The sequence below is a fragment of the Artemia sp. Qi Xiang Cuo genome, chromosome 6, assembly GCF_049724085.1.
Source record: "Artemia sp. Qi Xiang Cuo chromosome 6, ASM4972408v1, whole genome shotgun sequence".
In the NCBI taxonomy this organism is placed as follows: Eukaryota; Metazoa; Arthropoda; class Branchiopoda; order Anostraca; family Artemiidae; genus Artemia; species Artemia sp. Qi Xiang Cuo.
This window is the reverse complement of record NC_142799.1, coordinates 62,640,151-62,667,811: the sequence shown is the minus strand read 5'-3', so window position 1 is coordinate 62,667,811 and position 27,661 is coordinate 62,640,151. Positions and strand designations below refer to the sequence as shown.

General features: G+C 36.7%; 1 protein-coding gene across 2 annotated transcripts in view; it reads left to right on the top strand.

Annotated features, from left to right (window-relative positions):
- LOC148951487 (bumetanide-sensitive sodium-(potassium)-chloride cotransporter-like) overlaps positions 1-27,661 on the top strand; it is a 199,734-nt gene that overhangs the window by 85,912 nt on the left and 86,161 nt on the right. For both annotated transcript variants that reach the window (XM_089090907.1, XM_089090906.1), the window contains 3 exons: positions 2,816-3,069; positions 14,792-14,906; positions 22,162-22,301. In XM_089090907.1, coding sequence (XP_088947033.1) covers positions 2,816-3,069; positions 14,792-14,906; positions 22,162-22,301 — 509 coding nt within the window. The remainder of the gene's footprint in view (positions 1-2,815; positions 3,070-14,791; positions 14,907-22,161; positions 22,302-27,661) is intronic.

Sequence of the window (27,661 nt, the reverse complement as noted above, 5' to 3'; positions counted from 1 at the left end):
GCCTACTATTTGCAGCCTGTCGAGAGGCAGGGTAGAGGGCTTAAGCCCCATCCCTCCCTCCTGTAAAATTGTATAAGCATTCACACTGAGATTATGTTCCTTATATATCCGATGAAAACCGCATGCTCGTTTCCTCTTTTATTTTTGTGTTTGCTCTTATAAGTAGCCTGGGAACCAGGGAGCATTTTGGTAAGCAAATTAGTTAGCCGGTTGAGCCAGCTGGATTAAAGGGGGTGAATCATCAATCTAACCCTGAAATAAACGTCGGATAACGCTTTTTGAGCTACCGCAGCCAACTTTTCGACCAACTTCGAGAACGGTCATGGCTTATCTATTTAGACCACAATGTCTTATATGCTTGTCAATCTTTCTTAATGGTTATTAAATCTATAGATACACATAGCCTATGACGTTGAATAGATGGCGCTGTTTTATTTTATTTTTTTTAATAAAGTGAAATGCTGTATTTGAATCCGTTATTGTCTAGGAGGGTGACGCATTACTCTGAGCATGATAATTCAAAAGGCTTTATACGACGTGACGTAAATTTTATAGGTGATTGGAAAACTGAAATTATGTTTTCAGTTCTTGGACGCTTTGAGTTTTTGAAGTTGTTTTACAGCGTTTTGATTGCTAGTTGTTTCGAATAAAAGAGGTACATTGTAAATTTAGGACACTGAGGCACTCAGACTTAGAGACTTATAAGTAGCCTGGGAACCAGGGAGTATTTTGGTAAGCAGATTAGTTAGCCGGTTGAGCCAGCTGGATTAAAGGGGGTGAATCATCAATCTAACTCTGAACTAAACGTCGGATAACGCCTTTTGAGCTACTGCAGCCAACTTTTCGACCACCTTCGAGAAAGGTCATGGCTTATCTATTTAGACCACAACGTCTTATATGCTTGTCAAATATGTGCATTGAGTCATGCGTTTAGGTATCAGTGAAACAAATTGTTGCAGCTAATTGAATAAATGAAGAGCTTTATTTTTCTTTAATTGGACAACTGAGGGATAACACAGATCAGCGTAGTTTTATAGGTCAGGAACTAAGTACTGTAATGGGGGTTTCTAGGGAGATAAATTTGAATATACGATGAGTTTATTTTTTTATTCGCTATTTTTTTTTTACCAGGTCTTTTTACCAGGTCGACTACTTGGCTTTGTACACAAGTAGGATGACAGGTCTCTCTAGCGCTAGGACCTAGACGACAGTCATTTTCCCCTTGGTGTTGTCATATATCAAAGGAGCAATGCTCTCGAGTCAATAGATATGGTCTTGTGGTCATTTTAAAAATTTCCTTGCGTTTCGTCAATACAAACCGCCCGAAGAATTTAATTCTCCTTTGTCAATTGCCCTCCCACTTGGACCTCGCCTCCCTCGTTCCGATTCAACAAAATCTTTTTTTAGATTTTCCACAGAATGTTATGGAAGAACTTTTCCCTCCTATATAATTGATTAGTTAAAGTAGTAAATATCCTTTAGTAGGCTATAGTAAATATATTAAATATGTAGTAAATACCCTTTTTAACTCTCGTTGTGTAAAGTTTATTTTACTAATTTTGAAGGTACTTTTTTTTTTACTAAATTGTGTCTCATGTTTCTTAATCACGAAGACTAAATTACCTGTGTTTTTTTAACCGGTTTAATTTCTTTATAAATTCTGCTAGTTTTAATTGTTTTTGATATTTTTTATTAACCAAACCAAGGTACAGGGTGTATTTTCTCAGTTGGAGAAAGTTCAAAAGAATAGGAAGATAGGTCTACGAACCGAAATTAAAAAATTGGAAGCTATACAATGACAGTATTCAACTACTATTCTGAAATGTGGACACTTCAAAAGGCAAAGGAAGATCAAGGCCGTACCCAGGATTTTTTTTCGGAGGGGGTTTTACTAAAAAAAAGTTGTCGGAGGGGGGGGGGATTTACACAAAAAACCTCGAAAACGCATACAAAATTTGTTTATATCCATCTTTTTTACGTTTTTAAGAGTCAGACAAAAATTTTGGGGGGAGGGGGTCCAAACCGTGTAACCCCCCTTCCCCTGGATACGGCCCTGTCAAACAACAAGCTGCACGAAAAATGGGGTTTCACCCCACTTTCTAGGGTTATAATGAAAGAAAAATTGAGAAGGCTAGGACACGTTTTACGGATGAAGGATGGCAGATTGCCAAAGATTGCTCTTTTTGGCCATTCATGTGAGGCCAAATGAAAAGCAGGTTGTTCCCAAATGGCGTGGTAAGAGATCATATGGAAGGATTTGAAGGAAATTGTAACTTCATGAGAAGAGGCAAAGAGTAAAGCTTTGAAAATAATTGGGTGGAGAAGGAGCGTCTGTAGCTGTGTTGGTCTCAGGCGGATTAGTGCTGTAGTGAATTATTAGTAGAAGTTATAGGAGTAGTAGGTAGTAGTAGCATTAATAATCTTTTTGTAGCATTGATTCTCTTTATGACCCTGTCATTTTTGTCATATCTTGTCAAATTTGTTTTTTTGCTCTGTTTTCACGTTTGGCTCAAAAGTGCGAATTAAGCCTATCGGGGCTTGTAATAGTCTGTTTTTTGAAGATATATCTTTTACTAAGAGGATAATATCTGTATGATTAATACATCTTACAAGCATGATAATTCGCACTAATCTTATCATATTTTTTTATGTTGTTAAGTCTAACTCTGAAGTGAATTTGGTATAATTCGGGGGGAAGTGTGAGTGTGAATTTGGCATAATAAATTCGGGAGGCTGTGATAGTGAGTTTTCAGAAAATAAATCTTATCTTAAGTGGATGATATCTGTATGATTAATAAATTATATATTTTTTTAGGTGGTACCTATTTCATGATATCAAGATCCCTGGGTCCTGAATTTGGTGCATCCATCGGTGTCATCTTTAGTATAGCAAATGCTGTGGCGGTAGCCATGTACATTATAGGCTTTTGTGAGTCTCTGAACGATCTCTTGAAAACATATGGTCTGAGCATTATTGATAACGGTATTAATGATACAAGGATCATTGGAACAGTCTCTATCATTTTCATTACTGGTATTGTCGTTATTGGAATGGAATGGGAAGCCAAGGTAAATTGATTAGTAAATTGAAAGGAAAGTAAGGCTTTAGAAATATACCAGATTTCCTATTCTAGTATAGACTTACCTAATTAGGCGTATGAGTGGAACCGACTGACTGTATCATTAGTTGCAGCTAGTATTAGAGACAAATCGTGTAACAAAATGCAAAAAAATATTTTTGTTCAAGTCAACTCGCTTAATAGCGAAACACTTTGTCACGTTCCAAAAAATGGTATCTACGAAATATTGTAAAAAAAACAAGTTTTGTTTTTAACTGAAAGTCAGGAGCAACATTAAAACTCAAAACGAACAGAAATTATTACGTTAATGAAGGGGTTGCCCTCTTCCTCAATACCCTGTTCTTCATACTAAAGTTTTTCGCTTTTTGAAGCACTTTAATAGTGAGGGAATAGGGAGTTTTTAAAAAAACTCCCTATTCTAATTAAACAGTCCTTGTGTTTCAAGAGTTGTTTTTTAAAAAAAAAAAAAATAGACAGGTAGTCAAACTTTAGCGTAAAGAGCGAGGTATTGAAGAGGGGCAACCCCTTCATAATAATAGTAATAATAATAATTTATTATAAGCCAAAAAACAGGCCATACAGAACAGTATTCTTAATTACACTCCACAAGAAAAATAACATAAATATCAAGTTTCACTCATTGATGTCAACGCTTCATTTACATATTTACATAACTGCCTGATTGTCCTTTTTACAGTCGTTTTCAGGATACCCCGGAAATACCAGTTAACCCCCTCAAAAAAATTTTCACATAAAAGAGAAAGTTGCTGGCACTTGGTGAGAATATGGGCCACATCCTCAATACCTAGGTTACATCTGGGGCAAGAGTAATCCGCATTTGCATCTGGGGCCACCCTATTTCTTTCAAATACTCTTTTTCTATTTTTTAGTGGCAGGCAATTCGCTCGGATCCGAAACTAAGTCGTCAATGTTTCCCCCGGTAATCCTAGTTTAAAATAATAATCAAATCCAAAATATCTCTTTTACTTGGTAATAAAACTTCATTGTTTCAGATTTTTTAACTGCCTGGGTCCGCTTTTGGACTTCCTGGTATTTTTTTCTTTCAACAATCATAGCCAAACACGACTCACCCTGATCTGAGGGTTCTAGCCCCTCATTCCAAATATATGATAATCCTAATCCATCTAAAAAAAAATTTATTTGATACGGCCACGATCTTTTACGTTTCGACCGTAGCATCTCTACATAAGCTGCTTTTGCTAACCTATCTTCTGACAGACTTAGAACCTTTAGCCAGTACCGGATCATCTGTGCTAATCTACTCATTCTCAGCGAAAATATACCTAGGTCATCTTTTATTGCCTGATTGTGGGTCGTTACGTGAAGACCAATTAATCTCTTAAAGTGTTGCAGCTGAATGGATTCCAATTGTGGTGCCGGGTCATACCCCCAGAGTTCAGCTCCGTAATGGATAGTAGGCAAAACTTTAGAATTAAAAACATATTTATGCATTTTTAGATCTTTTATACTTGAAAGCCTTGAATTACGTAAAATGGCAGCTGTAACTGCTTTCCCTCCCTTAATCATCTGTTTTTCATGCTCTTTCCATCCTCCTTTTGCTGAAAGTGTTACTCCCAAATATTTACAATTTTCGCTCTCTTTTACTTTTTCACCTTTATAATAATTATTCACACGAATTCCTCTAAAAACCACAATCTCAGTCTTTTTAATATTCAACACTAGTTTCTTTCTATGTAAATATTCTTCTAATATACTCAATAAGATTTGGAGCTCCTCTGGTGACTTGCCTATTAACACCGCATCATCAGCAAAAAGCAACAGAGATAACGTCAGGTTCCCTAGTAACGCCGTAGGGGCCCATACCTTTTTAAAATGGTCAATAAAATCATTTCCGTACAACGTGAAAAACCTAGGCGAAATACTGCTACCCTGTTTTGCACCTTCTCTAATTTCAAACGGTAACAATAATCCCTTCCCTAAAACTCTAACTATACCAGATGTGTTTCTATACATATCAGCTAGTATCCCAACAAAAAGTCTTGCTAAGCCTACCTTTAACAGTTCTATGCACAGGAAAATCCTATCAATACTGTCGAAGGCTTTTTCTAGATCTAAAAATGAAACGTACAACCTATTCTTCCCTTTTGCATATTTCTCTACAAGCGCCTGTAGGACTAAGATCCTATCAATAGCATTATATCCATCTCGAAATCCTGCCTGCTCCTCCTTCAAAATCCTATATTTTTCTAACCAATGAGCTAATCTAGCATCTAGTATTCTTTTTAATATTTTGCTAAGAGTATGTACTAAAGATATCAGTTGATAACTACTGTGATCCTCTGGGTCTCTCTTTTTGAATAGCGGCAAAATCAAGGATGTTTTCCACTGCGAGGGCCATTCTCCAGAAGCCAGTACTGAGTTGAAGGTAGCCAAGAAGATGGGCATAAATAAAAGTTGGAATTGTTTCAATATCTTTGTTGGGACTTTTGGCTGAGCTATGGAGGCCCCTTTTTTTATCTTTCTCCAGAAAGACCGCATATCACTCTTTTCATAAAACTGGATCAGCTCCTCCTTCCCTTTTTAATAGCCAGTCTCTTCTTCGGTTTTAAAAGGCGTTTATACTCCCGGCGAAATTATGCGAAATAATTTCCGTTCTTTGGAGTTTTAATGTTGCTCCTTACTTTCAGTTGAAAAACACTTGTTTTATTCATTTAATATTTGATCGTTTTTTCAAATAATGTGGGTAAATCTGGCTCACCCTCCATGAAAAATTTCCTCTACTCACATAAAACTCCTCCGTGGAAAGTTCCTCTCACGTAAAATACACCCCTCGCCGTAAAATTCCCTCCAGATAACTCCATCCTTGCTGAACTCCCCCCCCCCTTGTAAAATTTATTACGGACGATTCAGCCTGAAAAATTCTCCTTAGCATACTTTCATTTCAAAAAGACCGAATTCTAATCGTTTTTCCGACTACTCTGGAAATCCCTTCTTCCGTTGAAATCCAAACCCGCTGGAAATTTCCCCCGGACAATTCACCCTGAACATTTTCACATGCAAAGTTGAGTTGGCAAAGAGAAAGTAAGACAAATAAAAATAATTTCGTATAGGAATCCTGTCAATTCCCCCCACTGTAAAATTCCCCTTGGAAATTTCACCCCCTTAAATTTCTTTCCTCATGTAAAACTATCCATGGAAACCCACCCCAAGCACAAAATGCACCCCCCCGCCCGGAAAATGCCTGTATAATTTCCAATAACAAATACTATACGCAAACAATGGACAAATTTCATAAATTACAACCCTTTACTCACGGGCCGTGGGGGGTCATATTACCCCTATACGCATAGTTATTGCATCTCAACAATGCCGAAGAAAATGCTTATGCCAAAGTTTTGATCTGGCGACTTTGGGGTAAAAAGGGGCTTGGCAGGTGGGCTATTTGCCCTCCAATCTATTTTTTAGTCACTTTCAAAGGGCACTAGAACTTTTAATTTCCGTTCTAATGCACCTTCTCCCGACAAAACGCATCCTTGATTTTTCTTCTGGCAAAAAATACAAAATTTTACATTTTTGTATGCAGGAACTTGAAACTTCTACTTTAGGGTTTTCTAATACGCTAAATCTAATTGTGTGATTTTAATTAAGATTCCTTGACTTTAAGGGTGTTTTCCTCTTATTTGAAAATCAGGCACATTTTCTCAGGCCCCTATCTTTTGATGGGTAACATTAAATTTGATGAATTTCATATATTTAAAATTAGCATAATAAGCCGATTATTTTGATGTATCTATTAATATCAGAATCCGATTTAAGAGTTTCAATTACTATTGAGCCGAGTCGCTCCTTTCTTACAATTCGTCACCACGAACTGTTTGATTGTAATTTTTTCATTGACCTGTTCAAATCCTCAATAAATTTTTTATTTTTTCCTTTTGAATTACCAGTGCCAATTTTAATCGCTCATCAGGTTTTATTAATATTGACGAAATTGACGAATCAGCTTTTACATTATTGACTCGTTCTCACATAAGCGAGAATATATCAGCATTTAATGAACCGATTAAAAAAAACACCAATGCAAAATTATTTACTTACTTTTTTCAGACTTTAACCACTGTGCTATGGTCTTTTTTTATAATCTAGGGATAAACTTAGGATTTGCATTCTTCGGATTTCGTTACTACCATACATAATTTTTTTTTTTTTTTTTTTTTTTTTTTTTTTATTATTATTATTATTATTACAGGCTTCACGAGTCCATCACAAATGGTGATTTGCAGCTAGTCCAGGTAGTTACCTCGTTTTCTAACACTGAGGTACTTATTATACCTTCTGTTGAACGCATCAAGGGAAGGATTTTTCGGGATTACCTCTGCCGGCAATCTATTCCATGTGGCAACCGATCGCCGGGTTACACTCGTTTTCAGATATTCTTGGCGGCAAGTACCCTGCTCAAGGTAGTCCTGACGAGCTGTACTTCGGCGAGTTGATCGCAAGGGCTTTGCTATATCAGGAACGAGCTTCGATAGCTCCTCTGATGGAGAGTTATGCAAGTACTTATAGAAAACCGACATGGACGCCACATCGAAACGTTCCTGGATCAGCGGTGGGGTTTTAGCTTTCGCGTTGCCAGAGGTTGCTGCACGCACTGCTCTATTTTGAATGTGTTGGAGTGGAACAATGTGGCTTTTTGGTGCACCAGTGAAGAGAGGACATGCATATTCCATGACAGGTCTGATGCACGAATAGAAAAGTGGCAGAATAGAATCATCAGGGAGAAGACTTTTGCATCTTACCATAACTCCTAGCTTCTTGTTGCAAGAGGATCTAATTTTACTGAGATGCTCAGTCCATGAGGGATCCCAAGAGAAATTAACTCCAAGTAGGCGCAATGTATCGACTCGCGCTATTACCTCTCCTCTGAAATCAAAAGCAGGATGAGCCCTCATATTACGCGCCTTCGAAATTAGCTCTTTCGTTTTCGATGTGTTAAAACTTACAACCCATACATCTGCCCATGCCTCAATTTTCACCCGGCCAGGTTGAAGCTCCTTGTGGTTTTCACTGGGATCTTCGTCTTTTGCAATTGTTGTTTTTGTTGTTGTGTCATCCGCAAAGTGGTGAGGTTTTTTCAAAGGTTGTCCCCTAGGTCGTTTATGAACACCAAGAAAAGAGTTGGCTCAAGAATACTTCCTTGTGGTACTCCTGATAAAACTGAGTGTTCTTTTCATAGGAAGCCATCGAGGACAACTTGCAACGATTGTTGCCGAAGAAAGTCAGCAAGCACGTCAAATAGTCGACCATGAATTCCATAGGCTTTCAGTTTACAAAGAAGTCCCTTGTGCCATACACGATCAAATGCTTTTGCAATGTCAAAGGAAAGAAGGCGAATATCGTGTCCCTGAGAAAGGAGCTCAATCCACTCTTGATACTGTGTAATCAGACAGTCTAACGTAGACCGTTTTCTGCGAAAACCGTATTGCGTGTCTGCCAATAACAGATGTGACTCAAGGTATTGGTAAAGGGTCTTAGTAACGACGCCTTCATAAACTTTACCTATGCAGGACAGCAGACCTATTGGACAATATGATCTTAAATTAGTAAGGTCGGACTCTGCCTTTGGAACAGGGACCATATGAGCAATTTTCCTGGCTCTTGGGAATGATCCCGCTGCAAAGCATTTTTTATACAGAGAGGCGAGCGGACCAGTAAGTTCAGGGGCACGTCTCTTAAGGATGAGATTGGGAATCTTGTCAGGTCCTGAAGCTTTGGTGACATCCAGCTGGCTTAGCGTTCTGATCATCTTCCTGGTAGTTATGTTAACGCTGGTGATTTTTGCATCTATTCGTGCGGGAAATGGAGGGAGGGGAGACTCCGTCCTCATCAAGTTGGGAGACCTTTGAAAAGGATTGTGCAAGAACATCTGCCTTTTCCTGGCCTGACTGGATCATCATTCCTTCAACATGAAGCGAGGGAATTGACGTTGATTTAGATGACTGTAGTGCTTCTTTGACTACCCTCCACCACCGCTTTGCAGGGGCATTTTTCAGTTTGTCTACACATTTGTGCTTGTAATCGGCTCTAGCTTGACGCACAGCTTTAACAGATTCGTTTCGAGCGCTAATAAAAGCAGCCCGGTCCTCGTCGGATTGAGCTGAACGCCATTTCTTGTGAGCCTTCTTTCTGGCCCTGATTGCCTTTTTACAACCAGCATTGAACCATGGCTTATCTCGAGATGAGACTTTTACTGTTTTTGATGTGACGAATTACTCAATAGCCTCTGTAATCGCTTTTTCGTAAAGTGCCGCTGCTTTATGTGGGGCTTCTTTTAAAAATTTACTACACGGCTTTGCCGACAAGAAGTTGCAAATAAGACCATCCCAGTCTGTGCGGTGATACTACCTGATGATCCGCTCGTGCTTTACAGGTGGAGGTATTTTGAGACTTTCACGAGCTATAACTGCCACATGGTCACTGGCAAAAGGATAGCTTTCAACTCTAAAGGAATCCGAATGATCAGTTAAGAAGAGATCAAGCCTGGATGAAGGCTCCATGAAGGCCGATGTAAGTGTAAAATTCAACAAATTGTTCTATGCTGTAAGCAAGACTCAGGTCTAGCAGAGCTAAGCCCTCCACATCAGTCATACAACTTTCATCCAGTGGCCATGATGAATGTTGAAGTCTCCTTGGATTATTATACCTGATTTAGGGAACTTTTACTTCACAAATTCCTAGCAATCTTCCAGATGTTTGGGATTTTCATCTTTGGTCGGTTATAGACTGTACCAATAACAAACAATTTGTTTGATAGGTTTACTTTAACCCAAAGGACCTCCTTGTTGCTAGAAATCAAAAGTGCCAAAAAAGGGATGTTATTTTTAAGGTCCAGCCTGTCCAGCCTGAGCAGAGTGTAACCAGGAATACTGTACTCACTATCAATGACGCTAGTTTTCTCTTTATTTTAAACCTTATTGAAAGTCCTCAAATGAATGGATTCTTTGGGTGTTATTACTTTCTTACAAAATTAGTGTAATTTTTATGCTGTCACACCTGAAAGTCGTATACGAGACTTTCACATTTCTGAGATAATTGAGGTACTGAACGAGAGGATCAGTAGGGTAATGTATTTTCAATCCCACTTTAATCTACACTGCCTTGCTGATCTTCTCTTTGACAACAGCTTGCCCCCCCCCCTAGCACGAAAAATTTTAAGCGCATTTAAAGTCAGTGTTCTGGAGGGGGTAGTGGTGGAGGTGAAGGCCTGGAATACCTCCTCGGCTTGGTCAGGCTGTAGGTATTTTCGAAGACCACACTGCCTTTCCATGTAAAATATCTGCGTCAGAATTGGGACATTCTCTTTATGTAGGAGTATTTCTTAAACTCTTTTTAGTGAATCTGGAAACACTCCCGCCTGGAGCAGTAAATTGATAACTTTTACTTAGCAGGGCAATAAATAATACATGACTGCAAGGCCGTATCTAGGGGGAGGGGCAGGGGGTTTGAAGCCCCCCCCCCTGAAACGTTTGTCCGACTCGTAAAAACGCAACAAAAAGTTTTTTAAAGTTTTTTTGTAACCCCCCTCCCCCGAAAAAAATCATTTCGTAACCCCCCCCCCTCCCAAAAAATCCTGGATATGGCCCTGCATGACTGCTTTTAGAGTTTCTGCGCTAATGCCATAAGTGCCTGCCAGGGGTGTAGCTTTTTCCAAATTATTGGCTGCTGGTTTAATATTCACCTTTTCCGCTGGTTTAATATTCACCTCAAAGAGGTTTCTACGATTATCGACAAATTCCTGGCGCAAAAAATTGTCAAATAAAATGAATCTGTTACCCTTTGCGGGATGTTATCCTTTTTCCAGTGAACCATCCCAGCCATCGGGCTTTTTTGACATATCTGTGCTGGTACGCAGGTTGAGAAAATTTCGAAATTCTTATGGAGCCTCTGCTAAGAAAATTAGTTAATACAAAGAAAAAGAATAAAACGTTGTAATATTGCGCAATACAACAATTACGAAAATGCCAACTCATGGATGTGGGACAAGAATTTAATCTTTTCGGGAAGATAATGACGGAAACCACCCTGAACTTTCATAATGATAGAAAGAGTAATTTTCAGTAATAGGGATATCTCTTAGTTCACGTCATAAATTTTGAAAACCTAACCAAGACGGAATTTGTATTTTCATTCTCAGGGGTTTCCAGTTTTTTTTCCATATGGAATTTTTTAAAGTACCAATGGTATAAAAATAAAATCATTTATTTTGCCTCGGTCGTCCTCGGTTGGGGTGGAAGGATATCCTAAAGAAAGATTTGAGGGAAGTGGGTGTAAAGAGGGAGGATTTGAATAGATTGGGATCGAGGAAGACCGTGCGTAGCTGTGTTGGCCTCCGGTGGCTTGGTGCTGAGGTCAGTCGTTGGTAGTTATATTAGTGGTATTTTTTTTTTTTTGGCACCTGAGACTCACCTTAGGTCTATTCACGCCCGAAAAACCGCATTTTTCAGATTTTTTTTTCAAAAATATGGAGTTTTTAGATCAGCACTACGTTCAGTCAGTATTGCCACGTTGAACCATCAAAAGAGATATCTGTAGCTTGCTGATTAAGTTTGGCAACGCTTTTCTTTAAAAAAAATTGAAACTTTCACAATCTGTTGATTCCCAAAGCACCTTCACAGGGAAGATACTTTTTCTTAATCGTGTTTAATGTGAGGTGTTTTTGCTTATTTTTCACCTTATCTGCTACTACGTATTATAAGCTTGTTGCTTATTTATATGAATAAAACGATTTATGTATCCGCTTTTGTTGCTAAAACATTTTTTTGAAGCTAGTTTATGAATCTCCTAGTTTAACTAAAAGGGTTTTATGGAGCAATGTTTTTGTAAACACTACCCTTTATTTTATATGAATAAAAACTAGAGAGTCAAGAGTTACCAAATTTTACGTGTTTCATCTTTATATAACCTGGAATTTGATATAAGTAATGCCACAGAGAAACAAAAAGTTTACTTTTAAAAATTTTGTGACTCAAATACTTTTCCTTCATTTTACCGGATTGAGATTTCACACAGAAGAACCAGTAAGGAGACTTTAACTGTTTAAATATTACAAATACCTTACAGGAGGTTTTAAAACCAATTGAATTTTAAAAAGGTGGAGTAGATATAACTAATAGTATGATTAGTGTGAATATATCACACTATGGATTGCGTGAATATGTCACAAGACGTAAATTAATTATATTCAAGCAAACTTTTTACAACGGAAACGTTGGAAAGTAACTTTTGAAGTGCTCTTTGAGAATATCCATGTTTCCAAATAAAAGGATTTGGAATGTTAGGCCTTCGTAAATGAATCTTGCTTTTACTCGGACCCTGGTTGTTCGGATTATGCCATTTTTACAAGGTTACATTTTTTAAGTTTTTCAGTGAAAACTTTTTTTTTATTTTTGGTATGTTTTTTAGGTCTTTTTGTTTTAATATCTACTGCCATCCCCAGGCTTCAAGATTATTTTCTAAGAAAAAAAAATCCCTGCACATAAGCCTACATAGACGGACAGACACATCATTTTGTATAGATAAGCTATCAAACAGCCCCCCTCTCAGAGTTTTTACCTCCTTGCTTTGCTCGGCAGATCGGCTCTTTCACCCTTTTATGGCGTAATTTATCATCTTTTTATTTTTTCCATGGCATGATTTTGGGTTTGAATAACTTAATTTTATCACGAGAGTTCCAAATTATTTTGCGAAAAAGTCAAGTTATCCGTTTATTCAAGCCTCAAACCTGCTAGAGAACTAGGTTTATTTTATATATATATAAGATTAGCAAAAGTGATGAATTTACTGGCCTTTAAAAAAAAAAAAAACAACGCCTCGCTGGCTTTTTATCGCTTCTTTTCTTGCACTACGGTGAATACCTCGCGCCTTCACCACATTTTCTCAATTTTAATTTTTGCATACCCTACGACAATGCCCATGATCCAAAGGTTGTTTTGCAAATATTTATCGTTTCTAGCTTCAATAGTTCAGCGGTTTCTCCTATGCAAGCTCAGAAACTCACAAACGCTTGAATTTTTATATGTACTAGCAAAATGCTGGGTTGGCATTTGTCGCCCCCCTCTGCTTTCTTCCCTTGCTATGGTTGGCAGTTTAGGTTTCCGACCCAAGCTACTTCGACCCAAGCTTTTTGGCTAGGTTTTATTTTATTTTCTATTTTTTTATTTTGGATTAATTGCCTGCCCATTGTCATGGTCCGAATTTTTTCTGAATAATTTATTTATATATATATATATATATTATATATATATATATATATATATATATATATATATATATATATATATATATATATATATATATATATATATATATAAATATATATATATATACATGTCAATAACGACGAAGACCACACTGCCTTTCCATCACAAAAAACAAAACAAAAAAACAAGAAGAATAATAGGGAATTCTTTTCGTAAAACAGTTAAGATAATTTCAATGAATATTTCGGCCAAGAGCCGAAGTGAATATGTCCAAGAGCCGTCCTCAGCAAAACAAAAATATATAAAAGAAAAAAGACTCACAACAACATGTGACCAATAAAACTAAAATGCAGATTTTTTTCAAAACAGTCCTGGCATCCTTACTCCAGCGAAGTTCAACCAGGACTTATAAATATAATGAAGTAAAGCAAGCCAATTCATTGAAATGAAAGAAAAATAACTAAAAACACATTCTTATTGCTAAACCTGCCTTTTTGGCAGCTAACCTCAAAGGTCTTTATTAAATAATTTTTATTAAATAATAAAAATATTCCCTTAAATAGGGACTTGGGGGAATTTTCGCTAAACGCTCTATACACAAATTTAATTAAAAATGGCCTTACAAAATATTTTAAAAAACCAGTAGACATTAATACAGAACCGGTCACAAAAAGACCTTTGAGGTTTTATTGGGTTTTTCTTTTTGTCAAAAGTTGGCAGGATGCAATGGGTTTGACTCCATTCCACTGCGACGGTAGATTTTCTTCCCAAAGCCTTATTATTTGTTATGAATTTTGCAGGTTTAATGGTATATTTTGCATCCTAGGATCAGCTGTGTTAGCTGGATGCGCATCGCTGTGTTCCAGTGTATATGTGTATATAGTTTTCTCTTTGCTGCTAAAAAAACTTCCTGTATATTAAATTAATTTCATTTTTTTAAATAGAAGAAAAAACCGGAAGGCAATAATGCTTGTCCGTTGTCCGATGAAAGAAAATAAATTTAAAAATGTGGATATTGTAATCTTAAGCGGGACGCATTTTGGAAAGAATTATCTTCAAGATGTGATGTTTTCTTTTAAGCTTTCAAAAAGTTCGATATCAGCTTAAATTAATCAATTTGTTACCGACAGCCTGACGAAATAAGTGTTCTGCTTCCCAACAATTAAAATGGAAATATTCCCACGTTTATATTTTCTATTAGTTTTTCTTAATTTATTTGCAAGCTGTTTATTACAGTGTAAAAAGAAAAATGGATGGTTACGTTTACATTGGAAAGCTCTGAGGAAAAGTAATTTATTTGAAATAATATCTATTTTCGTGGGACAGGCAATTCTTAATTGTGTGAAATATATCTCCAGAGTAAATTAACCAAAACGATTAGACCCCTGAAATAATTTAATTTATCATTCTTGTGGCCAAAATTATCCTTTTTCCTTCGTTGACAGTTGCTTATATCTTTTTTTTTTTTAGGCTCAAATTTTTTTATTGGGTATTCTTATAATAGCAATGGCGGATTTTGTAGTTGGTAGCATTATTGGACCCATGTCAGAGGAGGATGTTGCCAGAGGATTTGTCGGTTATAGCGGTAAGTCAGTATCCCGTTGATAATTGGTACCTATTAATTTTCTATCTTGGGGATAAACTCAGCCTATTACTCGTCGTGGTCGGCTCAATGGTGCCATAAAGCGGGAGGGTGGCACCTATTTCCCCCCTCCCTTATCCTGTAATACCAGGATTCCAGAAGAGATAAAAGGCCAAGGGGTTGGATTTGTTATTGAGCAAGCCATGCTCTCTGTGTAGCCTTGCAAGCTAGTTTTTGTTGAGTACTAATATTAAGACAATTTCTAGGGGCCTCAGTACCAGAAAAAGAGTGAATTTTGACGTTTGCCAAAAAATGAGAAAATATAATTAAAAAATAGCCAAGAACACGGGGTTGATTTTCAGCTAGTGGACAAAACGAAGAGAAAAGACAAAAGCAGATATTTCGATAAGGACCTCCTCCAAGCTTAAAAGAAGTTTTTTTTAAAAAAAACTTCTAAAGTGAACTCTACCCCAAGGAGAAGAAACACTTCTGCTGCTATTGAGTGTTTCTTCTGCTTGGTTAGAGTTCTCTTCAAAAGAGTTTTTTTTTTTTTAGTATTGAGGACGGCTTTGCAAAGGTGTTTTCCAAAATATCTGCTTTCGTCTTTTCACTTCTTTTTGTCCACTGGCTGAAAATCACTCTCATTTTCTTGTTTTTTTTTTTTTTTTTTTTAATTTTATTTTCTGTTTTTTGTTTTTTTTTTGTCAAAGGTCATGTATAGTCAGTATGGTCTTAGAACGTATCAAGGGTAAATTTTCATTGCCAGGGCCTTTGGGGAGGTGCTGATAGTGTAGATTTGTAACCCTTTGGTTATTCAGGATTAAAAAGACTTGTTTACTGCCTAAATAGATCAAAAGCAGAGGCTGTGAGGGTACCAGAGTATTCAGAGTAATAATATTTCAGTTCTTGGATAGTGTTTGTTTGAAACAAGTATACTATGTGTGTATTGAATACTCCTTGCTTGAATTAAAGGTTCTGACATGTTGAGAACAAGATTTTCTTTTTATTAATTGAGATGTCATAGAATTGGCTTTTTGTTATAGCCGTTCTTGAAGATTCTTGGTTTTTAGGGCCTCTCTTTAAAATCTTTGTGGTTGAAAGGATTTCTTGAATAGGAAACCATAATTCATTTGCAATAGCTCTAGTCTTGAAATGCTACCTGTAAAAAATGACTTAGAAATAGAAAGAGGTTTTCAACCCTAATACTATATTTATGGTAACCAAGGTCTTCGGCTGCTATATAAAATTTTACCTCCTTCAGTATAAGTTTCGATTTCGGAATACCTTCATGGTAAGTTTAATCCCTGAGCTGTAACTATGCTGACCGAGGCCCACGGCAATTGTGTGAAATTTGACTTCCTTCAGAATAAGTTTTGATTTCGGAATACCTTCATGGTAAGTTTAATCCCTGAGCTGTAACTATGCTGACCGAGGCCCACGGCAATTGTGTGAAATTTGACTTCCTTCAGGATAAGTTTCCATTTCGGAATACCTTCATGGTAAGTTTAATCCCTGAGCTGTAACTATGCTGACCGAGGCCCACGGCAATTGTGTGAAATTTGACTTCCTTCAGGATAAGTTTCGATTTCGGAATACCTTCATGGTAAGTTTAATACCTGAGCTGTAACTATGCTGACCGAGGCCCACGGCAATTGTGTGAAATATGACTTCCTTCAGGATAAGTTTCCATTTCGGAATACCTTCATGGTAAGTTTAATCCCTGAGCTGTACCTATGCTGACCGAGGCCCACGGCAATTGTGTGAAATTTGACTTCCTTAAGGATAAGTTTCGATTTCGGAATACCTTCATGGTAAGTTTAAAGCCTGAGCTGTAACTATGCTGAACGAGGCCCACGGCAATTGTGTGAAATTTGACTTCCTTCAGGATAAGTTTGCATTTCGAAATACCTTCATGGTAAGTTTAATCCCTGAGCTGTAACTATGCTGACCGAGGCCCACGGCAATTGTGTGAAATTTGACTTACTTCAGGATAAGTTTTGATTTCGGAATACCTTCATGGTAAGTTTAATCCCTGAGCTGTAACTATGCTGACCGAGGCCCACGGCAATTGTGTGAAATTTGACTTCCTTCAGGATAAGTTTCGATTTCGGAATACTTTATGGTAAGTTTAATTCCTGAGCTGTAACTATGCTGACCGAGGCCCACGGCAATTGTGTGAAATTTGACTTCCTTCAGAATAAGTTTTGATTTCGGAATACCTTCATGGTAAGTTTAATCCCTGAGCTGTAACTATGCTGACCGAGGCCCACGGCAATTGTGTGAAATTTGACTTACTTCAGAATAAGTTTCGATTTCGGAATACCTTCATGGTAAGTTTAATACCTGAGCTGTAACTATGCTGACCGAGGCCCACGGCAATTGTGTGAAATTTGACTTCCTTCAGGATAAGTTTCCATTTCGAAATACCTTCATGGTAAGTTTAATCCCTGAGCTGTAACTATGCTGACCGAGGCCCACGGCAATTGTGTGAAATTTGACTTACTTCAGGATAAGTTTTGATTTCGGAATACCTTCATGGTAAGTTTAATCCCTGAGCTGTAACTATGCTGACCGAGGCCCACGGCAATTGTGTGAAATTTGACTTCCTTCAGGATAAGTTTGGATTTCGTAATACCTTCATGGTAAGTTTAATCCCTGAGCTGTAACTATGCTGACCGAGGCCCACGGCAATTGTGTGAAATGTGACTTCCTTCAGGATAAGTTTCGATTTCGGAATACCTTCATGGTAAGTTTAATCCCTGAGCTGTAACTATGCTGACCGAGGCCCACGGCAATTGTGTGAAATTTGACTTCCTTCAGGATAAGTTTGCATTTCGGAATACCTTCATGGTAAGTTTAATCCCTGAGCTGTAACTATGCTGACCGAGGCCCACGGCAATTGTGTGAAATTTGACTTCCTTCAGGATAAGTTTCGATTTCGTAATACCTTCATGGTAAGTTTAATCCCTGAGCTGTAACTATGCTGACCGAGGCCCACGGCAATTGTGTGAAATTTGACTTCCTTCAGGATAAGTTTCGATTTCGGAATACCTTCATGGTAAGTTTAATCCCTGAGCTGTAACTATGCTGACCGCGGCCCACGGCAATTGTGTGAAAATTGACTTCCTTCAGGATAAGTTTGCATTTCGGAATACCTTCATGGTAAGTTTAATCCCTGAGCTGTAACTATGCTGACCGAGGCCCACGGCAATTGTGTGAAATTTGACTTACTTCAGGATAAGTTTGGATTTCGAAATACCTTCATGGTAAGTTTAATCCCTGAGCTGTAACTATGCTGACCGAGGCCCACGGCAATTGTGTGAAATTTGACTTCCTTCAGGATAAGTTTGCATTTCGGAATACCTTCATGGTAAGTTTAATCCCTGAGCTGTAACTATGCTGACCGAGGCCCACGGCAATTGTGTGAAATTTGACTTCCTTCAGGATAAGTTTGCATTTCGAAATACCTTCATGGTAAGTTTAATCCCTGAGCTGTAACTATGCTGACCGAGGCCCACGGCAATTGTGTGAAATTTTACCTCCTTCAGTATAAGTTTCGATTTCGGAATACCTTCATGGTAAGTTTAATCCCTGAGCTGTAACTATGCTGACCGAGGCCCACGGCAATTGTGTGAAATTTGACTTCCTTCAGGATAAGTTTGCATTTCGAAATACCTTCATGGTAGGTTTGACACCAGGAATAGAATTATGCTGACCGAGGCCCTCGGCTATTGTGCGAAATTTGACCTCCTTCAGTATAGGTTTCTATTTAAAAACTCCTTCATTGTAGGTTTAACCCAAAAATAGAAAGAGGTTTAACTAAGGGCTATATTTATGCTGACCGAGCCCTTCGGTTACTGTGTGAAATTTTACCTTCACCATAAGTTTGTATTTCGAAATTCATTCATCGGACGTTTAACCCCAAAAATAAAGAGGTTTAACCACAGGGTTATAATTATTCTAACCTAGGCGCTCGGCTATTGTGTTAAATTTGGTCTTCTTCAATGTAAAGTTTATTCCCACTTTCTTTCATGGGGCGTAGCTGACGTAGAAACTTTGGATAGGGTGGGATACAGGCAAGGATCCATAGGGAGTGGAGGGGTAGCTTGTGAAAAACTTAAAGTTTAGTATTATTTGTCCGAAAATACTTAATTATGTTCTAATTTGAACCCTCTCCGCTAACTTGACTCTGGAACCGTGCCTGGTAGGTTAGGGTGGAGCGCATGCCGGAGTATTCGTCTCACAGGTGACCTGCTGTTGCGAGAAGCTTGCAGTAATATAATAATTAGTTTGGGTTTAGGGTTTATGGTTTTATACGTTAAATCTATACGTTTATGGTTTTATAAATTATCTGTTAAATGTTCGGCTAACACTGGTAAACAAATTTTTGGCCTCAGAAAATTTCTTTATGCTTTTAGTACAAATGTTTTTGCTGACTTCGATGTGCATTCGGAATTCATCTACGGTCCACAATTCTCACGTAATAATTTTAAGTTTATTTTTTGGGTGAAATTTGGGTGTTTTGTGTCTTCCCGGAAAAGAAATCAAATTCTTTACCAGTGTTTTCTGTTGTAGTTTTATATATTAAATCAAACCTGTTGAGTTGATCTGTTGACAATAAAAAAAAAAAATGAAAAAAATATTACACTAAAACTGTGGGCTGTATAAAAAATTCTTGCTGAATTGTCTAATTCGCTGTAAAAAGCAATATTAATACAACTTCTTTTTTTTACTTTCTAAGAAAGGTTTTTTTTTTTAAATCAGGTACCCTGTATTTAATTACAGTCTGTTCGTGATTTTAATTAAAAACGGAAAAAGAAAGGTTGCTTAAGAAAAGGCTTTAACCTATTTTTATATGCTTAATTCAAGATTTCCTTGCACACGCAATTTTGCGTAATTACTTTTGTCAAGTTTTTTTTGTCGAAATTTTGGTTTCAGAAAAAAAAAATGAAGCACTATAGATAGAAGATAAATTCTCGTTTATGGTATTTGAATTCAGCATATAAAACTACATAAGGAATGTTCCCTAAGTCATCGACTTTTTTGTTCAATCCAAATGCCCAAAAATCTTTAAAAACAGTTTCTAACAAAAGAAAAAAAACATTAATGAAACAATTGTAGATGAAGGAAATTTTTGTTGCAATTTTTTAATTCAGCTCAGCCCAGTCTATAGAAAACTAGTTTTCACACATATGCTATGTGCAGATGCACAAACACATTTGTTTTTGCTTCAGATGTATGGTTTGTCGAACTAAATCCAGAATAATCTCAAAACTTGCATATCATAATAAATTATAGACATATACTTTTAATTTGGCAGAATAGATAAGGAACATGCAAAAGAATTGAGCCACGTGATAAATTTTCATTGATACATTTTCATCCTTTGCACCTTATATTTCCAAGTTGTAAGGCACAATATATATGAATCTGTGTACATACTGTCTCGAATCCGCAATATCCTAAATGTGTTTCTCTTAACAGCTGCAGTAAGTTTTATCTGATTGGAAAGCAAGCTATAAGTAAATCCTTTTTTAAGTCCTCTTCAAGGGTGGCACACTCGGTTGTTACCACCACTTGCACCCTCAGTTGAATATGGCTTAGCTTAATCATTCCTGGAAGTTTAGATACAACTGAATAAAAAGTTTCGACAGATCACCCAATATTAGTTTTATCCTAAAAAGACGTGAATCCTAAAATTTAATTTAATTTCCATCAAACCCGTATCTAGGGGGGGGGGTACCGGGTTTGAACCCCATCAGAAATTTTTGTCTAACTCGTAAAAGCGTAACAAAAATGCATATAAACAAATTTGTGATGTGGTTTTTGCAGTTTTTTTTTGTATCCCCTCGAAATTTATTTTGAAGCTCCAAAACGGATGATCTTAAAAAATATCATCTGTATCTTTACACAAAATATCCGGTTGCTAAGTCAGGTTCAGAATTGTCTCCTTAAGACAATCTTCATATGCCGTGCACGCACATAAAATCTGTACTGAAAAAAAATTAGCAATTCATTAAGAAGTATAATACCCTTTTCTGTTATATTATTACTGTAAGTAACTTAAATACCGTATAATAGCTTTAATAAAATAAATTTCAAACATTGGTTTAAACTTTAAACGTAAAATATAAGATATTGATTTGTATAAATAAATCAGAGAAATATTCATGATTATTCTTTTGATTCAGCTAATAATTTGACAGGCTCTGATTACAGTTCCCAGCAAGTTGACTGTATGAACTTGTAGATGGTGGATGACGTATTTGGATCAGGCATGTAGACAGAATTTGTTTCTTTTTTTTGAGGGGGGAGGGGGCGATAAGTCTGCAACCCAAGATTAGAATATTAGAAGCTACAGTGATGACAATGGTCAAATATGGTTTTGAAGCATGGACGCTCCGAAAAGCGGATGAAGATTTGCTAGATATTTTTCAGAGAAATTGCTTAAAAATGGTTCCGTGTACCTTGCTGACTGATCGTATGTTAATCACTAGGCTCTACAAAAAATATGGTTCAAAACTGCTTTCTAGGTCTATAATGAAAGAAAGGTTGAGGTGGTTAGGACATGTTGTGCGGATGAAGGATGACAGATTGCCGAAGATTGTTCTTTTCGGCCAACCATCTAAGGCTAAACGGAAAGCAGGTCGTCCCCGTCTGGGGTGGGAGGACGTCATAAAGAAAGATTTAAAGGAAATGGGAACGGGTGTAAAAAGGGAGGCTTTGAATCGATTGGGGTGGAGGAGGAGCGTGCGTAGCTGTGTTGGCCTCAGGCGGCTTGGTGCTGCGATGAGTTGTTAGTAGTAGTAGTAGTAGTAGTCGTAAATATGTTATTTTGTTTTGTTTTGTTGTCTTTCGAAGCTGTTTTACTTTTTTTTCTGGCACTCACTAGTTTCTGATAAATAAATTGATTGATTAGAGTCAATTCCAAAAACTGTTTATTTGCCATTGATTAACGCAATCGCTTTTTTTTTTTTTATAAATAAACGTTGAGGGGAGCTCTGTCGAATTTTCTATATTTCTCTATTTGTAAAGACTACAAAGATTTTAATTTTAAATAACCTTTTTTGATAAAAATCTGATCAATTGAATATTTTAGATCACATGCAAAACAACCGCATCTTAAAGGTTTAAAAGAAGGAAAAAAGAAGAGGATTTTACGCTAATTTTTTAGGTGTTTCTCCCTGCTCGCCATTATTCGGAGGTTGCTATTAATGTTCAATCTTAATGCTAATATGAAAAATTTTACTTTTTTCAGGCGAAACTTTATTAAACAATTTAGCTCCAGATTATCGATATAGTGAAGGAGTGGAGCACAGTTTCTTCACCGTATTTGCCGTTTATTTCCCAGCTGCTACTGGTGTTCTCGCTGGTGCTAATATATCTGGTGATCTGAAGGTAAAACTGGTTTTAACTAAATTCTCTAAATGGACGGTTAATGCTATATTTATTCGCGCCTGATGAATAACCAGTGACATTATTAACGTTTTACAATTTTACGAGAATTATACAAATATTACCTAATCTTGACGGACTACAGGGATATTTGAGTAGTGCTTGTTTTTAACTGATATCCCATCGTAACATTACTGATATGTTTATGTTTTTAACGTAAACGTAACTGACACGTTTTTAACTGTATTCTAACTACTATTAAAAATTGTTGAAAAATTTTGTCCAACATATAAATAGTAAGCCGAAATCTGGATTTTCATAGAGAATCAATCAATCAATCAATTTATAAATACTAAAAAAAAAACAATTACAAAATGTAAAGTAATTACACGCCCAAGAAGCTTAGCTTGTAATGGGCCAACAAAACAAAAATAAAACACTTTTATAAAGCACATGAAAAAAACACATACAATAAAGCGCACACACAAAAAAAAACATAAACAAAAAATAAACACTGGAACAAGACAAGGACATTTATGAAATAGGGGATTTAGCATATAACTGAAAGGAAACTTAACATATAACTGAAAAAAATTAAATGAAGAAAAGAGATAAAAAATTAGGATAGAATCCAAAAAGACTTTAAAATATGAAAAATATATTAAATGAAGAGAAACATAAATTAGGATAGAAACAAAAAAAAAGAAATAAATTTTAAAATGGAAACACCCGACGAGAAACTGCCTTTACAGAAAGATATAGAGGTACATCAGTAGGGATTGAGTTCCATAGTAGAACTGATTGAAAAACAGGAGACCTCTGAGCTGCTTTAAATGGTCGTTTGGGTAAAAATAAATCTGCGAGAAGAACTACGTAAAAAAGAAGAGTACCTACCTGAGCCTGACCGTAAGAAAAACTGCTGCAGAGACGGTGGAAGTGTACCTAGAAAAGCAGAATGCGCTAAATAAAGGTAACTTTTACCCACAATGCGATCCAGCGGAGCTATTCCAGTATCATTATAAAGATCAGAGGAAGGGTAAAAACGAGGTAGAAGAAAAGTAGCCTTCACTGCCCTATTTTGGGCTCTTTGAAGTGATCAGAGAAGAGATTTATTAGTACTACCCCAGACAGAACAGCAATAAGAAAGGTAAGGAAAAATAAAAGCATAATAAAGAGAAAGCATAACATCTGGGGGAAGAAATGAGTTAACCCTATGTAATATTGAAGACTGGTGGAGAATAAGGGAGCGAGTATGAGTTATATGGGGTTTAAAAGAAAGAAAACAGTCAAGATACACTCCAAGAAATTTCACCATAGTAGCTTACGGTATAACATCATTCCCATAAGTCAGGATGATTGGCTCCCTTACGTCTCTCATAAGATCCTGAAGTGTACAATGGTACTTTTTCGGCTGTTGAGAGTTATACTATTTGACCAGCACCAATCTTTTTACTTTATCAAGAAGACCTTGAGCTGGGGAAGTGGCAGATGGCAGGATCACTGCAGCAATGAAGAATAAGGTGCACAAGGGGATGAAGACCATCAACAAGATCATTAATATAAATTAAAAACAAAAGTGGTCCAAGCACAGAGCCCTGTGGGACACGTTTCAAAATAGGCAAGGTAGAGGAAGAAGTACCATTAACCGAAACATACAGAGATCTCCCTGAGAGGTAGGACCTAAACCATTCAAGTGAGACTTCATGCATTTCAAATAAAGATAATTTAGAAAAAAGAACAGGGTAATCGACCATATCAAATGCCGTTGAAAAGAAATAGACCCAAAACACACAAGCCCTTGTCAAGATTAACACGCACAAACTCTGTTGCATCTGAAAGTGCATACGAGGTAGAGAAAGTGGGACGAAAACCATGCTGATAGTTAGTTATGAGAGAATTTCCTGCAGTCGTATTAGTACTAAATACAAATGAAGAGAGTTTAAGATGCACTACTTTGTCAACAGCCTTAGAGATTAAGGGAAGAAGAGGAATAGGCCTATAGTTTGAAATTAGAGATGAATCACCTATTTTATATAAAGGTACAACATTAACAACTTTAAATAAATGAGGGAAAACACCAGAAGAAAGAGAGAGGTTAGTTATGTGTGAGATGGGGTTAGATACAAACTGACCAATTTTTTAAAGAACATTGCAACTCAAACCAAAACAATCAACTGAACGGCTACTTGAAAGCTGAGAAATAGTATTAGAAACTACAGTATCACTGCATGGGGAAAGGAAAAATGACTTCTCTGCTAAGGGAAAACTACTTACTCTGCTCTAGGATGGAATAGGAACCGAAGGAATTGTGGTGAAATACGAATTGGAAAACCAAAACATTTTAAATGTTCTATCATTAACCAATGAAATAGAATAAGTCAGTTAAAATCGAGCAGAAATTAATAAAAAAAACACTTTCCGGAAAACATTTTTTTAAAAGAAATTTAAACAGCTACACTAAACCAAAGATGAGCAGAAATAAATTCAAATAATTTTTCAAGCGTAAGGATACCATAAATCCCTATTAATAAATAAATGAAACCCAAGATGAACAGAAATTACAATAAATAACAATTCAAACTCAAAACGAGAAGAAACTGCCACAAAGAAGTGTAAGACTAACACCCACTGTGCCTTCTGAAGACCAGAACGTAATTTGCACTTTACTGAAAACAAAATACATTTTAACGTTTTCTCTTTTATAGCTTTAATAAATCCAAAGCTATCAACATTTTCAGGAAAAAATATCAGTATACATTAAATTGCCAATCTACATTCATTTGTTCTTTTCAGTAATCTTCATCTTGGTTACGATGGTGTTTTTTTTCTTTTTTTGAAGAATAAAAACACATAACTCGAAGTAAATACTGTTTTCAACAAAGTTTAAATTACGTTCTGGTCTTTAGAAGGCACAGGGGCCGGTAGTCCGACACTTCTTTGCGGTAGTTTTTGCTTGTTTTGAGTTTGACTTGGCTAGTTATTGTAATTTTTTTCGTCTTTGATTTCATTTATTTATTAACATGATTTATTGTTCTTTTACGCTTAAATTTTGAATTTATTTCTGCTAATGTTTCGTTTACACAGCTCCTTACTTTTCTTTAAAAACATCTTTCATGTGGAAAAATTTTCTAAAATTAATTCATTACAAAAGTTCTCATTTTTCTATTCCCACAATGTCCAAGCAAGAAACTCAAGGACCTCTACTTAGCTTCGAGATAGTTAAAAGCTACTGCAGTACTACGAACTGGAATGATGCCTATTTTGTTTCCGTTGCTTAACGCATATTATTCAGGATTAGCTCTTCACTTGCGTGAAACGTTCTATTTTATTAGCAAAAATTTAATTAAATTCCAAATTATTAGCAAAAGACTTTGAAATTATTCAGTGTCGCTACACTAGAGTGAAGCTCACTGTTTTATTGGCAAAACTTTATTGGGACTCTGAATTATTAGCAAATGACTTCAAAATTACTCAACATTGCTGCTCCGGTTGAGTGAAGCTCAAAATTTCCTTAGCCAAAACGCCAAAACGCTGTTTGACGGTTAAAATTCAAGTTTCAAAAGGAATTTGCGCATTGTGATAGGTACGAAATGCCCATTACAAAACACTGTAGCAGTCTTTTGAATGAAAACGAGTTTTCTTTTCTTTAGAACGCTCTTTAAGACTTTCACTCTCTGTTAATCTGCTGCTATTCTCCGCCAGTCCAATTGGTTCCTCTTTCATAAGCAGCCCTGATTAATCCAAAGTGATGATGGCTAAAATTTTGATGCTAGCTAAGCACACGTGTGAATGGGGCTTTGCAGAAAAATGGGGAGAATTTAACAAGGCATCTTTCTGTTTTTGAAAATAGCGGGGACTACGAAAAGTGCTTCTTATTCACAGGCCTTTAAACTAATAAATAGTCCGTAATTTAGTGCCAAAACATTTGTTTTAGCTGCATAGCAATGGACATTTTCAAGATTCTTCTCCGCGGATACAAATTTACCCCGCTTCTTTTCCCTTGGAGCTTTGTAATGTCTTAACACATCAGAAATTAAAGGTTTTTTAACCTGGTTATCAATATTTCGCTATCATTTTAGCTCACCGTTTTATTTAAGGTTTAATATAAAATAATTGTCAAGATTTGGAATAATATAACAATAGAAGAGGGGAAAAAAGGAAAAAAAAAACTATACTAAAGTAGACCAATGTTTTGTTTTAGTAAACGAAGGATCAAATAGGGTAATAAATGCCTCCTATACTTATACCTCCTTACTTACTTGGACTTAGGTCCTCTCAAGCCTTGAGGCGCATAAGGCAGCAACTGTTGACCTCCACGTCACTCGGCCTGGACGAGCGACCAGAGCTCCTCCATTGATCTACTGGACTGTGTAGCCTCTTTCCTCAGTTATCAACTAAGGGTCATGGGCTGCCTACCGCTTCTGTGCAGACCAGGCGGTTCTTAGCACCACACGTCATATGGGACTCTGCCTTCTTTCATTCTTGTCATATGTCTCCAGTACCTCCAGTGTCTCTTACGAATTTCATTGGTGATTAGAAGCTGTTTGTCTTAGCTCTAATCTGCATATTCAGTATTCTTTCAATCCAGTGAACTGCAAGTATGTTTCTGAGACAATTTTTTTTTAATGCAGTTTTTGTTTTTATTTCTTTTTTTAGGCAATCCTTTTGGCAGTTTTTGACGTGCTTTATGATTCACAATCATAAAGGAGTTCTGGTAAAACATCGCTGTTCAACAGTCATAGCTTGAGCTTTTGGGATTACTTGGAGCACTGCTACACATTATTTAACTGGGAGAACGCTGCCCCTGTATAAGCAATACCTCCTGCAAACCTTTGCTTAAATGAGAACATGTTTGTACCTGATTACCCAGAACCAAGGAAAAATGGGCAAAAACTAGCTCACAAAATCCACCAAAAAGTCCGCGAAAAAATTCACAGGACAACCGAGGGCGGGAAAGGTCGAGGTTAATAAGTGGAAATTTTGAACAGGATAAACATATAGCTCTCCTATAAAAAGGATAAAGACAACATGTCACCAATCTGAAATGATCAGAGAGATACCACCTTAAATCCTTTTTAAAGTAAATTTAGTCTTAAAAAAATTGATTAAATATTTTTCTCAGTCACTAAGGTCATATCTTCTTTCTTATTTCAGTTAGAAGTTTTACAGAGGTTCTTGTAAGATCCATTCCGCATGCTTACTTTGATTATATTACATAGAAGAGGCCAAACATGCTTGCTTGGCTTAAACCTTAAATTGCGATGGGTGTTTATTGTCCTGAATGAAGACATCTACCCTTTTATTGAACTAGTGGTTGTTTTCACGAGGGTGGGAGGTGAACATGAGTTCAACTGTCATCTTCG